We start from the raw sequence: 13,370 nt of genomic DNA, 5'->3' as shown, positions 1-13,370 counted from the left end.
TGTTGTGGTCTACACATGAATGTTTATATTTGGACTTACCTTTTGGTATGTTGTTGTGGTCTACACATGAATGTTTATATTTGGACTTACCTTTTGGTACGTTGTTGTGGTCTACACATGAATGTTTATACTTGGATTTACCTTTTGGTACGTTGTTGTGGTCTACACATGAATGTTTATATTTGGATTTACCTTTTGGTATGTTCTTTCGGTCTACACATGAATGTTTATACTTTGATTTACCTTTTGGTACGTTGTTGTGGTCTACACATGAATGTTTATACTTTGACCTACCTTTTGGTACGTTGTTGTGGTCTACACATGAATGTTTATACTTGGATTTACCTTTTGGTACGTTGTTGTGGTCTACACATGAATGTTTATACTTGGATTTATCTTTTGATACGTTGTTGTGGTCTACACGATTGTTTGTACTTGGATTTTCCTTTTGAGACGTTGTTGTGGTCTACACATGAATGTTTGTACTTGGATTTACCTTTTGGTACGTTGTTGTGGTCTACACATGAATGTTTATACTTGGATTTACCTTTTGGTACGTTGTTGTGGTCTACACATGAATGTTTATACTTGGATTTATCTTTTGATACGTTGTTGTGGTCTACACGATTGTTTGTACTTGGATTTTCCTTTTGATACGCCGTTGGGGTTTACACATGAATGTTTATATTTGGATTTACATTTTGGTAGGTTCTTTCGGTCTACTCATGAATGTTTATACTTTGACCTACCTTTTGGTACGTTGTTGTGGTCTACACATGATTGTTTGTACTTGGATTTACCTTTTGATACGTTGTTGTGGTCTACACATGAATGTTTGTACTTGGATTTACCTTTTGGTACGTTGTTGTGGTCTACACATGAATGTTTATACTTGGATTTACCTTTTGGTACGTTGTTGTGGTCTACACATTAATGTTTATACTTGGATTTATCTTTTGATACGTTGTTGTGGTCTACACGATTGTTTGTACTTGGATTTTCCTTTTGATACGCCGTTGTGGTTTACACATGAATGTTTATATTTGGATTTACATTTTGGTACGTTCTTTCGGTCTACTCATGAATGTTTATACTTTGACCTACCTTTTGGTACGTTGTTGTGGTCTACACATGATTGTTTGTACTTGGATTTACCTTTTGATACGTTGTTGTGGTCTACACATGAATGTTTATACTTGGATTTACCTTTTGGTACGTTGTTGTGGTCTACACATGAATGTTTATATTTGGATTTACCTTTTGGTACGTTCTTTCGGTCTACACATGAATGTTTATACTTTGATTTACCTTTTGGTACGTTGTTGTGGTCTACACATGAATGTTTATACTTTGATTTACCTTTTGGTATGTTGTTGTGGTCTACACATGATTGTTTGTACTTGGATTTACCTTTTGATACGTTGTTGTGGTCTACACATGAATGTTTGTACTTGGATTTACCTTTTGGTACGCTGTTGTGGTCTACACTTCAATATTTATACTTGGATTTACCTTTTGGTACGTTGTTGTGGTCTACACATGAATGTTTGTACTTGGATTTTCCTTTTGGTACGCTGTTGTGGTCTACACTTCAATGTTTATACTTGGATTTATCTTTTGGTACATGGTTGTGGTCTACACATGAAAGTTTATACTTGGATTTACCTTTTGTTACGTTGTTGTGGTCTACGCATGAATGTTTATACTTGGATTTACCTTTTGGTATGTTGTTGTGGTCTACACAAAAATGTTTCCTTTTGGATTTACCTTTTGGTATGTTGTTGTGGTTTACAGATGATTGTTTATAGTTGTATTTACCTTTTTTACTTTGTTGTGGTTTACACATGAATGTTTATACTTGGACTTACCTTTTTTGTACGTTGTTGTGGTCTACACATGAATGTTCATACTTAGATTTACCTTTTGGTATGTTGTTGTGGTCTACACATGATTGTTTATATTTGGACTTACCTTTTTTGTACGTTGTTGTGGTCTACACATGAATGTTTATACTTGGATTTACCTTTTGATGTGTTGTTGTGGTTTACACATGATTGTTTGTACTCGGATTTACCTTTTGGTACGTTGTTGTGGTCTACACATGAATGTTTATATTTGGACTTACCTTTTGGTATGTTGTTGTGGTCTACACATGAATGTTTATATTTGGACTTACCTTTTGGTACGTTGTTGTGGTCTACACATGAATGTTTATACTTGGATTTACCTTTTGGTACGTTGTTGTGGTCTACACATGAATGTTTATATTTGGATTTACCTTTTGGTATGTTCTTTCGGTCTACACATGAATGTTTATACTTTGATTTACCTTTTGGTACGTTGTTGTGGTCTACACATGAATGTTTATACTTTGACCTACCTTTTGGTACGTTGTTGTGGTCTACACATGAATGTTTGTACTTGTATTTACCTTTTGATACGTTGTTGTGGTCTACACATGAATGTTTGTATTTGGATTTACCTTTTGAGACGTTGTTGTGGTCTACACATGAATGTTTGTACTTGGATTTACCTTTTGGTACGTTGTTGTGCTCTACACATGGATGTTTATACTTGGATTTACCTTTTGGAATGTTGTTGTGGTCTACACATGAATGTTTATACTTGGATTTATCTTTTGATACGTTGTTGTGGTCTACACGATTGTTTGTACTTGGATTTTCCTTTTGATACGCCGTTGTGGTTTACACATGAATGTTTATATTTGGATTTACCTTTTGGTACATTCTTTCGGTCTACACATGAATGTTTATACTTTGACCTACCTTTTGGTATGTTGTTGTGGTTTACACATGATTGTTTGTACTTGGATTTACCTTTTGGTACGTTGTTGTGGTCTACACATGAATGTTTATACTTTGACCTACCTTTTGGTACGTTGTTGTGGTCTACACATGAATGTTTGTACTTGTATTTACCTTTTGATACGTTGTTGTGGTCTACACATGAATGTTTGTATTTGGATTTACCTTTTGAGACGTTGTTGTGGTCTACACATGAATGTTTGTACTTGGATTTACCTTTTGGTACGTTGTTGTGGTCTACACATGAATGTTTATACTTGGATTTACCTTTTGGTACATTGTTGTGGTCTACACATGAATGTTTATACTTGGATTTATCTTTTGATACGTTGTTGTGGTCTACACGATTGTTTGTACTTGGATTTTCCTTTTGATACGCCGTTGTGGTTTACACATGAATGTTTATACTTGGACTTACCTTTTTTGTACGTTGTTGTGGTCTACACATGAATGTTCATACTTAGATTTACCTTTTGGTATGTTGTTGTGGTCTACACATGATTGTTTATATTTGGACTTACCTTTTTTGTACGTTGTTGTGGTCTACACATGAATGTTTATACTTGGATTCACCTTTTGGTATGTTGTTGTGGTTTACACATGATTGTTTGTACTTGGATTTACCTTTTGGTACGTTGTTGTGGTCTACACATGAATGTTTATATTTGGACTTACCTTTTGGTATGTTGTTGTGGTCTACACATGAATGTTTATATTTGGACTTACCTTTTGGTACGTTGTTGTGGTCTACACATGAATGTTTATACTTGGATTTACCTTTTGGTACGTTGTTGTGGTCTACACATGAATGTTTATATTTGGATTTACCTTTTGGTATGTTTTTTCGGTCTACACATGAATGTTTATACTTTGATTTACCTTTTGGTACGTTGTTGTGGTCTACACATGAATGTTTATACTTTGACCTACCTTTTGGTACGTTGTTGTGGTCTACACATGAATGTTTGTACTTGTATTTACCTTTTGATACGTTATTGTGGTCTACACATGAATGTTTGTATTTGGATTTACCTTTTGAGACGTTGTTGTGGTCTACACATGAATGTTTGTACTTGGATTTACCTTTTGGTACGTTGTTGTGGTCTACACATGAATGTTTATACTTGGATTGACCTTTTGGTACGTTGTTGTGGTCTACACATGAATGTTTATACTTGGATTTATCTTTTGATACGTTGTTGTGGTCTACACGATTGTTTGTACTTGGATTTTCCTTTTGATACGCCGTTGTGGTTTACACATGAATGTTTATATTTGGATTTACCTTTTGGTACGTTCTTTCGGTCTACACATGAATGTTTATACTTTGACCTACCTTTTGGTACGTTGTTGTGGTCTACACATGATTGTTTGTACTTGGATTTACCTTTTGATACGTTGTTGTGGTCTACACATGAATGTTTATACCTGGATTTACCTTTTGGTACGTTGTTGTGGTCTACACATGAATGTTTATATTTGGATTTACCTTTTGGTACGTTCTTTCGGTCTACACATGAATGTTTATACTTTGATTTACCTTTTGGTACGTTGTTGTGGTCTACACATGAATGTTTTTATTTTGATTTACCTTTTGGTATGTTGTTGTGGTCTACACATGATTGTTTGTACTTGGATTTACCTTTTGATACGTTGTTGTGGTCTACACATGAATGTTTGTATTTGGATTTACCTTTTCATACGTTGTTGTGATCTACACATGAATGTTTGTACTTGGATTTACCTTTTGGTACGTTGTTGTGGTCTACACATGAATGTTTATACTTTGATTTACCTTTTGGTACGTTGTTGTGGTCTACACATTAATGTTTATACTTGGATTCACCTTTTGATACATTGTTGTGGTCTACACGATTGTTTGTATTTTTATTTTCCTTTTGATACGCCGTTGTGGTTTACACATGAATGTTTATATTTGGATTTGCATTTTGGTACGTTGTTTCGGTCTACACATGAATGTTTATACTTGGATTTACCTTTTGATACGTTGTTGTGGTCTACACATGAATGTTTGTATTTGGATTGACCTTTTGATACGTTGTTGTGGTCTACACATGAATGTTTATACTTGGATTTACCTTTTGATACGTTGTTTCGGTCTACACATGAATGTTTATACTTGGATTTACCTTTTGATACGCCGTTGTGGTCTACACATGAATGTTTATATTTGGATTTGCATTTTGGTACGTTGTTTCGGTCTACACATGAATGTTTATACTTGGATTTACCTTTTGATACGTTGTTGTGGTCTACACATGAATGTTTGTATTTGGATTGACCTTTTGATACGTTGTTGTGGTCTACACATGAATGTTTATACTTGGATTTACCTTTTGATACGTTGTTGTGGTCTACACATGATTGTTTGTACTTGGATTCTCCTTTTGATACGCCGTTGTGGTTTACACATGAATGTTTATATTTGGATTTACCTTTTGGTACGTTCTTTCGGTCTACACATGAATGTTTATACTTTGACCTACCTTTTGGTACGTTGTTGTGGTCTACACATGATTGTTTGTACTTGGATTTACCTTTTGATACGTTGTTGTGGTCTACACATGAATGTTTATACCTGGATTTACCTTTTGGTACGTTGTTGTGGTCTACACATGAATGTTTATATTTGGATTTACCTTTTGGTACGTTCTTTCGGTCTACACATGAATGTTTATACTTTGATTTACCTTTTGGTACGTTGTTGTGGTCTACACATGAATGTTTTTATTTTGATTTACCTTTTGGTATGTTGTTGTGGTCTACACATGATTGTTTGTACTTGGATTTACCTTTTGATACGTTGTTGTGGTCTACACATGAATGTTTGTATTTGGATTTACCTTTTCATACGTTGTTGTGATCTACACATGAATGTTTGTACTTGGATTTACCTTTTGGTACGTTGTTGTGGTCTACACATGAATGTTTATACTTTGATTTACCTTTTGGTACGTTGTTGTGGTCTACACATTAATGTTTATACTTGGATTCACCTTTTGATACATTGTTGTGGTCTACACGATTGTTTGTATTTTTATTTTCCTTTTGATACGCCGTTGTGGTTTACACATGAATGTTTATATTTGGATTTGCATTTTGGTACGTTGTTTCGGTCTACACATGAATGTTTATACTTGGATTTACCTTTTGATACGTTGTTGTGGTCTACACATGAATGTTTGTATTTGGATTGACCTTTTGATACGTTGTTGTGGTCTACACATGAATGTTTATACTTGGATTTACCTTTTGATACGTTGTTGTGGTCTACACATGATTGTTTGTACTTGGATTCTCCTTTTGATACGCCGTTGTGGTTTACACATGAATGTTTATATTTGGACTTAGGACTAGCACTTAACTTTCTTACCTTGTATTTATGTCTTGATGCTTTCATCTCCATTGCTGACTCAGCATGTTTCCTCTCATTGTCTTCTCAGACATTCCAGAAGATGAAGCTCAATATTGGACTCGCAAGCTGGAGAGAATCAACAGCATGAACATACATGATGAGGTAGTATTATTATGATTAGTCATTAATACTGTACATGATGAAGTATTATTATTATTATGATTAATAATTAATACTGTACATGGTGAGGTATTATTATTATGAATAATAAATACTGTACATGATTAGGTCATATTATTATTATTATTAATAATAAATACTGTAAATTATGAGGTATAATAATAATAATAATTATTATTATTAGGATTAATAAATACTGTACATGATGATGTATTATTGTTATTATGATCAATAATAGTAAATACTGTACATGATGAGGTATTAATAATAAATACTGTACATAATGAGGTATTACTATTATGATAATAGTAAATACTGTGCATTATGAGGTAGCATTATTACAATTATAATAATAGTAAATACTGTACATGATGAAGTATTATTATTATGATTAATAATGAAGACTGTACATGATTAGGTATTATTATTATTAATGATAGTAAATATTGTCCATGATTAGGTATTATTATTATTTATAATACATACTGTACATGATGAGGTATTAATAATAAATACTGTACATGAAGAGGTATTATTATTATGATTAATAATATTAAATACAGTACATGATGAGATAATATTATTAATAGTGAATAGTGTACATGATGATGTATCATTATTAATACTGTGCATGATGAGGTATTATTATTATGTTTAGTAATAATAAATACTGTACATGATGAGGTTATATTATTATGATTAATAAAAGTAAATACTGTACATGATGATGTATTATTTTGAATACTGTACATGATGAGGTATTGTTATTATGATGAATAATAGTAAATACTGTACATGATGAGGTATTACACTTATTACATTTGTTATTACACTTGTTATTACACCTGTTATTCAATTGGTTTTTACACCTGTTATTCCACCTGTTATTACACCTGTTATTACACCTGCTATTACACTTGTTGTTGCACCTGTTATTACACCTGTTATTACACTTGTAATTGCACCTGCCATTACACCTATTATTACACCTGCTATTACACCTGCTATTGCACCTGTTATTACACTTGTTATTACACCTGCTATTACACCTGCTATTACACTTGTTATTACACTTGTAATTACACCTGCTATTACACCTATTATTACACCTTCTATTACACCTATTATTACACCTGCTATTGCACCTGTTATTACACTTGTTATTACACCTGCTATTACACCTGCTATTACACTTGTTATTACACTTGTAATTACACCTGCTATTACACCTATTATTACACCTTCTATTACACCTATTATTACACCTGCTATTGCACCTGTTATTACACTTGTTATTACACCTGCTATTACACCTGCTATTACACTTGTTATTACACTTGTAATTACACTTGTTATTACACCTGCTATTACACTTACTATTACACTTGTTATTACACCTGGGGTCGAGGGGACAACAGCTCCAGCAGAGACCCCAGACTTCCCTCTCCAGAGCAACATTAGCAACTTCCTCCTGGGGAATCCCGAAGCGTTCCCAGGCCAGAGAGGAGATGTAATCCCCCCATCTGGTCTCCTCCCAGTGGGACATGCAATGAGGATCTCCCGAGGGAGACGCTGGTGAGGCATCCGCACGAGATGCCCCAACCACCTAAGCTGGCTCCTTTTCAAGCGAAGGAGCAGCGGCTCTACTCCAAGTCTCTCTCGGGTGACTGAACTTCTCACCCTATCTCTAAGGGACCACAGCCACCCTTCTGAGGAAACTCATTTCGGCCGCTTGTATCCACGATCGTATGCTTTTGGTCATGACCCACACTTCATGACCATAGGTGAGAGTAGATAGATAGCTCGGTAGACCGAGAGCTTTGCCTTCTGGCTCAGCTCTCGTTTCGTCACAACAGTGTGGCAGAGAGACTGTAATACTGCCCCAGCTGCTCCGGTTCTCCGGCTGATTTCCTTCTCCATCTTTCCCTCACTCGTGAACAAGACCCGAGATACTTAAACTACTCCACCTGGGACAGAGTCTCGTTCTCTATCTGGACTGTACAAACCATCAGTTCCCTGCTGAGAACCATGGCCTCAGATTTGGAGATGCTGATCCTCATTCCAGCCGCTGAACACTCGGCTGCGAACCGATCCAGTGAGAGCTGAAGGTCACGAACCGATGGTGCCATCATGACCACATCATCTGCAAACAGCAGTGACGCAACCTTTAGCCCCCCGAGACGTATACCCTTTCAGCCATGGTCCCGACTCTAACTAGAAATCCTGTCCATGAAAATCACAAACAGGATAGGTGACAGAGCGCAGCCCTGGTGGAGACCAACACCTACTAGCAACGGATCCGACCTACGTCCAAGCACCCGGACACAACTCTCGCTTTGGTTGTACAAAGATTGGATGACCCTCAGCAGGGTCCCCCTAACCCCGTACTCCCTCAGCATCTCCCACAGGATCTCCCGGGGTACCCGGTCATACGCCTTCTTCAAATCCACAAAGCACATGTAGACTGGATAGGCCTTCTCCAGGATTTCCGCAAGAGTAAAGAGCTGGTCAGTTGTTCCACGACCAGGACGGAATCCATATTGCTCCTCTTGAATCTGAGGTTCGACTATCGATCGGACCCTCTTTCCAGTACCTTGGCATAAACTTTCCCAGGGAGGTGGAGTAGTGTGATACCCCTGTAATTAGCACACACCCTCTGGTCCATCTTTTTGAATAGGAGAACCACCTCCCAAGTCTGCCACTCCCTCGGCACTGTCCCAGACTTCCATGCAATGTTGATAAGGCCTATCAACCAAGACAGCCCCTCAACACCCAGAGCCTTCACCATTTCTGGATGAATCTCGTCAACCCCTGGAGCTTTGCCACTGTGGAGTTGTCTAACTACCTCAGTGACTTCACTCCGAGAGATCGACGTCCATTCCCCATCATCCTCAGGCTCCGCTCCTGTCAGGGAGGGTGTGTCTGATGTAGTTGAGTTCAGGAGTTCCTCAAAGTGGTCTTTCTTACGCCCTACGACTTCCTCACTTGAAGTCAGCAGAGTCCCATCCTTGCTGTACACAGTTTGGATGGTTCCCTGCATCCCCCTCCTGAGGTGCCGTATGGTCTTCCAGAACAGCTTTGGTGCCGCGCGATAGTCCTTCTCCATGGATTCCCCGAACTGCTCCCACACCCTCTGCTAGCCTCGTCCACAGCCACGTCCGCTGCCCTTCGGAACTGTCGGTACTTTGAAACTGCCTCCGGAGTACCCTGGGATAACATACCAGGACTCCTTCTTCATTCGGACGGCTTCCCTGACCACCGCTGTCCACCAGAATGTTTATGAGTTACCGCCCATTGAGTCACCTAAGACCTTCTGGCCACAGCTCGCAGTTGCAGCTTTAGCAATAGAGGCTTTGAACATTGCCCATTCCTGTTCAATGTCCCCAACCTCAACAGGGATGGCAGAGAAGTCCCTCCAGACAGACGACTCCTCCAAACGTTCCCAGTTCACCCGCACTACACGTTTGGGTTTGCCAGGTCTGTCCAGAGGTTCCCCCGCCATCTAACCCAACTCACCACCAGATTGTGATCAGTTGTCAGTTCAGCCCCTCTCTTCACCCGAGTGTCCAAACATACGTCCTCAGATCAGCTGATAGGATTACAAAATTGATCATTGATCTTTGGCCTAGGGTGCTCTGGTACCAGGTACACCCATGAGCATGCTTATGCTTGAACATGGTGTTTGTTATCGCAAGTCCATGACGAGCACAGAAGTCCAATAACCATCCACCACTCAGGTTCAGATCAGGGAGACTGTTCCTCTCAATCACGCCAATCCAAGTATCACTGTCATTGCCCAAGTGCGCGTTGAAGTCCCCCAACAAGACTATGGAATCCCCTCCTGGCGCCCCATACTGGACCCCATGCAAGGTATCCAACAAGGCCAAATACTCTGAACTCTTGTATGGTGCGTATGCACAAACAACAGTCAGTGTTTCCCCCCCTCCAACCCTAAGGCAAAGTGAGGCGACCCTCTTGTCCACTGGGATGAAGTCTAACGTACAGGCACTCAGCCGGGGACTTGTGAGTATCCCCACACCCGCCTGGGCCCTCACACCCTGAGCAACTCCAGAAGTGAACAAGATCCATCCCTTGTCCAGGAGTGTGGTTTCAGAGCCCTTGCTGTGCGTAGAGGTAACTACCACCAGATCCAACTGGTAGCGCTCCACCTCCCGCACCAGCTCAGGCTCCCTCCCCCCAGCATACAGACGTTCCACGTCCCAAAAGTCAACCATTGCTGCCCCGAATTGGTCTGTCTAAAGCATCCACTTTCACTGCCATCCAATTGGCAGCGCACCCGACCCCACTGGTTCCGACCGCGGGTGGTGGGCCTACGTGGCGGAGAAGATGGTGTGTCCACGTAGCTTCTTCGGGCTATGCCCGGCCGGGCTCTGTGGCTAGCCCCAGGTTATGGGGAGTATCGTAACCCTGATGGGAGCGGGGAGCGAGCATTCGGGTGCTACACCTTGCCCAAAGGTGACCCGGAACTATGTAAGGCAGGGGCGTTCAACTCCCTGAGGCTTTATACAAGCCCACATACCATACACCTGTTATTACACTTGTTATTACACCTGTTATAACACCTGCTATTACATCTGTTTTTACACTTATTACACCTGTTATTACACTTGTTATTGCACCTGCTGTTACACTTGTAACTGCACCGGTTATTACACCTGTTATTACGCTTGTTACGACACCTATTACACCTGTTATCACACCTATCATCACACCTGTTATTACATCCGTTATTACATCTGTTATTACACCTGTTATTATACTTGTTATTACATCTGTTATTACACTTGTTATCACACCTGTTATTACACTTGTTATCACACCTGTTATTACACTTGTTATTTCTCCTGTAATGAGAATAAAAAAATGTCTTGTGGAAGTTTTCTCTACAGGACGTTCAAAGAAGACCGATGCCTTCTGCTCCCTCGCAATGTTGTAAGTAAAACATTTGTAATAATTATGTAACTATTGTAATCATGTTTATCATGTCATAGTGTAACTTATTTAAAACATGTGTAATAATGATATAAATATTGTATCATACAATATTTAATCATGTTTATGATGTCATATTTTAACTTATTTAAAACAGGTGTAATAATTATATAAATATTGTATGATACAATATTTAATCATGTTTATAATGTCATAGTGTAACTTATTTAAAACATTTGTAATAATTATGTAAATATTGTATCATACAATATTTAATCATGTTTATCATGTCATAGTGTAACTTATTTAAAACATGTGTAATAATGATATAAATATTGTATCATACAATATTTAATCATGTTTATCATGTCATATTGTAACTTATTTAAAACGTGTAATAATTATGTAAATATTGTGTCATACATTATTTAATCATGTTTATAAGGTCATATTTGAACTTATTTAAAACATTTGTAATCATTATTACAATATTTGTGTATATCATTTTAAAAGAGGTTTGAGGCGCTACATAATGTTTGTTTATTTATTTGACGTGGTGTCACTGTCATATGTTGTCCCACAGGAAATAAATAGTAAATAATCAGTTCCGGGGTCAAAGTATACTCAATAAAAGTGTGCAGGAAATATTTGAAATGACTTTTTTATTTTGTTTGTGAGCGTGTGGGCAAGAAGTGGCGGCAAAATAAGTTTTTTTCAGTCTGAGATGATTGGAGGTTTTTTTTTTTTTTTAACGTTTTTCTTGCTGCCCGTCAGGCACTTGGACTTACTTTGGATGCAAGCAGCAGCGTACGTACACACGCCTTTTATTTTGAAATCTAATACTGTTCCTGTAGGACTTCAGGTTCTAAACACTGCATCTTTCATTCAGTCATTCATTCATTTGTCTATGCCAGGGGTCACCAACGCGGTGCCCGCGGGCACGAGGTAGCCCGTAAGGACCAGATGAGTAGCCCGCTGGCCTGTTCTAAAAATAGCTCAAATAGCAGCACTTACCAGTGAGCTGCCTCTATTTTTTAAATTTTATTTATTTACTAGCAAGCTGGTCTCGCTTTGCTCGACATTTTTAATTCCAAGAGAGACAAAACTCAAATATAATTTGAAAATCCAAGAAAATATTTTAAAGACTTGGTCTACACTTGTTTAAATAAATTCATAATTTTTTTTTACTTTGCTTCTTATAACTTTCAGAAAGACAATTTTAGAGAAAAAATACAACCTTAAAAATGATTTTAGGATTTTTAAACACATACACCTTTTTACCTTTTAAATTCCTTCCTCTTCTTTCCTGACAATTTAAATCAATGTTCAAGTAAAAACTTTTTTTTTTATTGTAAAGAATAAAAAATACATTTTAATTTAATTCTTCATTTTAGCTTCTGTTTTTTTGACGAAGAATATTTGTGAAATATTTCTTCAAACTTATTATGATTAAAATTCAAAAAAAATATTCTTGCAAATCTAGAAAATCTGTAGAATCAAATTTAAATCTTATTTCAAAGTCTTTTGAATTTCTTTTAAAATTTTTGTTCTGGAAAATCTAGAAGAAATAATGATTTGTGTTTGTTAGAAATATAGCTTGGTCCATCCATCCATCCATCCATTTTCTACCGCTTATTCCCTTTGGGGTCGCGGGGGCGCTGGAGCCTATCTCAGCTACAATCGGGCGGAAGGCGGGGTACACCCTGGACAAGTCGCCACCTCATCGCTTGGTCCAATTTGTTATATATTCTAACAAAGTGTAGATTGGATTTTAACCTATTTAAAACATGTCATCAAAATTCTAAAATTAATCTTAATCAGGAAAAATTACTAATGATGTTCCATAAATTATTTTTTAAATTTTTTCAAAAAGATTCGAATTTGCTAGTTTTTCTCTTCTTTTTTTCGGTTGAATTTTGAATATTAAAGAGTCGAAATTGAAGATAAACTATGTTTCAAAATGTAATAGTCATTTTTTTCCGTGTTTTCTCCTCTTTTAAACCGTTCAATTAAGTGTAAATATCATTAATTATTAA

General features: G+C 37.4%; 1 protein-coding gene across 1 annotated transcript in view; it reads left to right on the top strand.

Annotated features, from left to right (window-relative positions):
* Nucleotides 1–13,370, top strand: part of LOC133652192 (uncharacterized) — a 94,450-nt gene that overhangs the window by 69,876 nt on the left and 11,204 nt on the right. Inside the window, exons 7-8 of the mRNA XM_062050664.1 lie at nt 6,290–6,363; nt 11,280–11,334. Coding sequence (XP_061906648.1) covers nt 6,290–6,363; nt 11,280–11,334 — 129 coding nt within the window. The remainder of the gene's footprint in view (nt 1–6,289; nt 6,364–11,279; nt 11,335–13,370) is intronic.

This window comes from Entelurus aequoreus, linkage group LG06 (assembly GCF_033978785.1).
Source record: "Entelurus aequoreus isolate RoL-2023_Sb linkage group LG06, RoL_Eaeq_v1.1, whole genome shotgun sequence".
NCBI classification, from domain to species: domain Eukaryota; kingdom Metazoa; phylum Chordata; class Actinopteri; order Syngnathiformes; family Syngnathidae; genus Entelurus; species Entelurus aequoreus.
The sequence above is the reverse complement of the archived record's forward strand: the minus strand, read 5'-3'. Positions and strand labels throughout refer to the sequence as shown.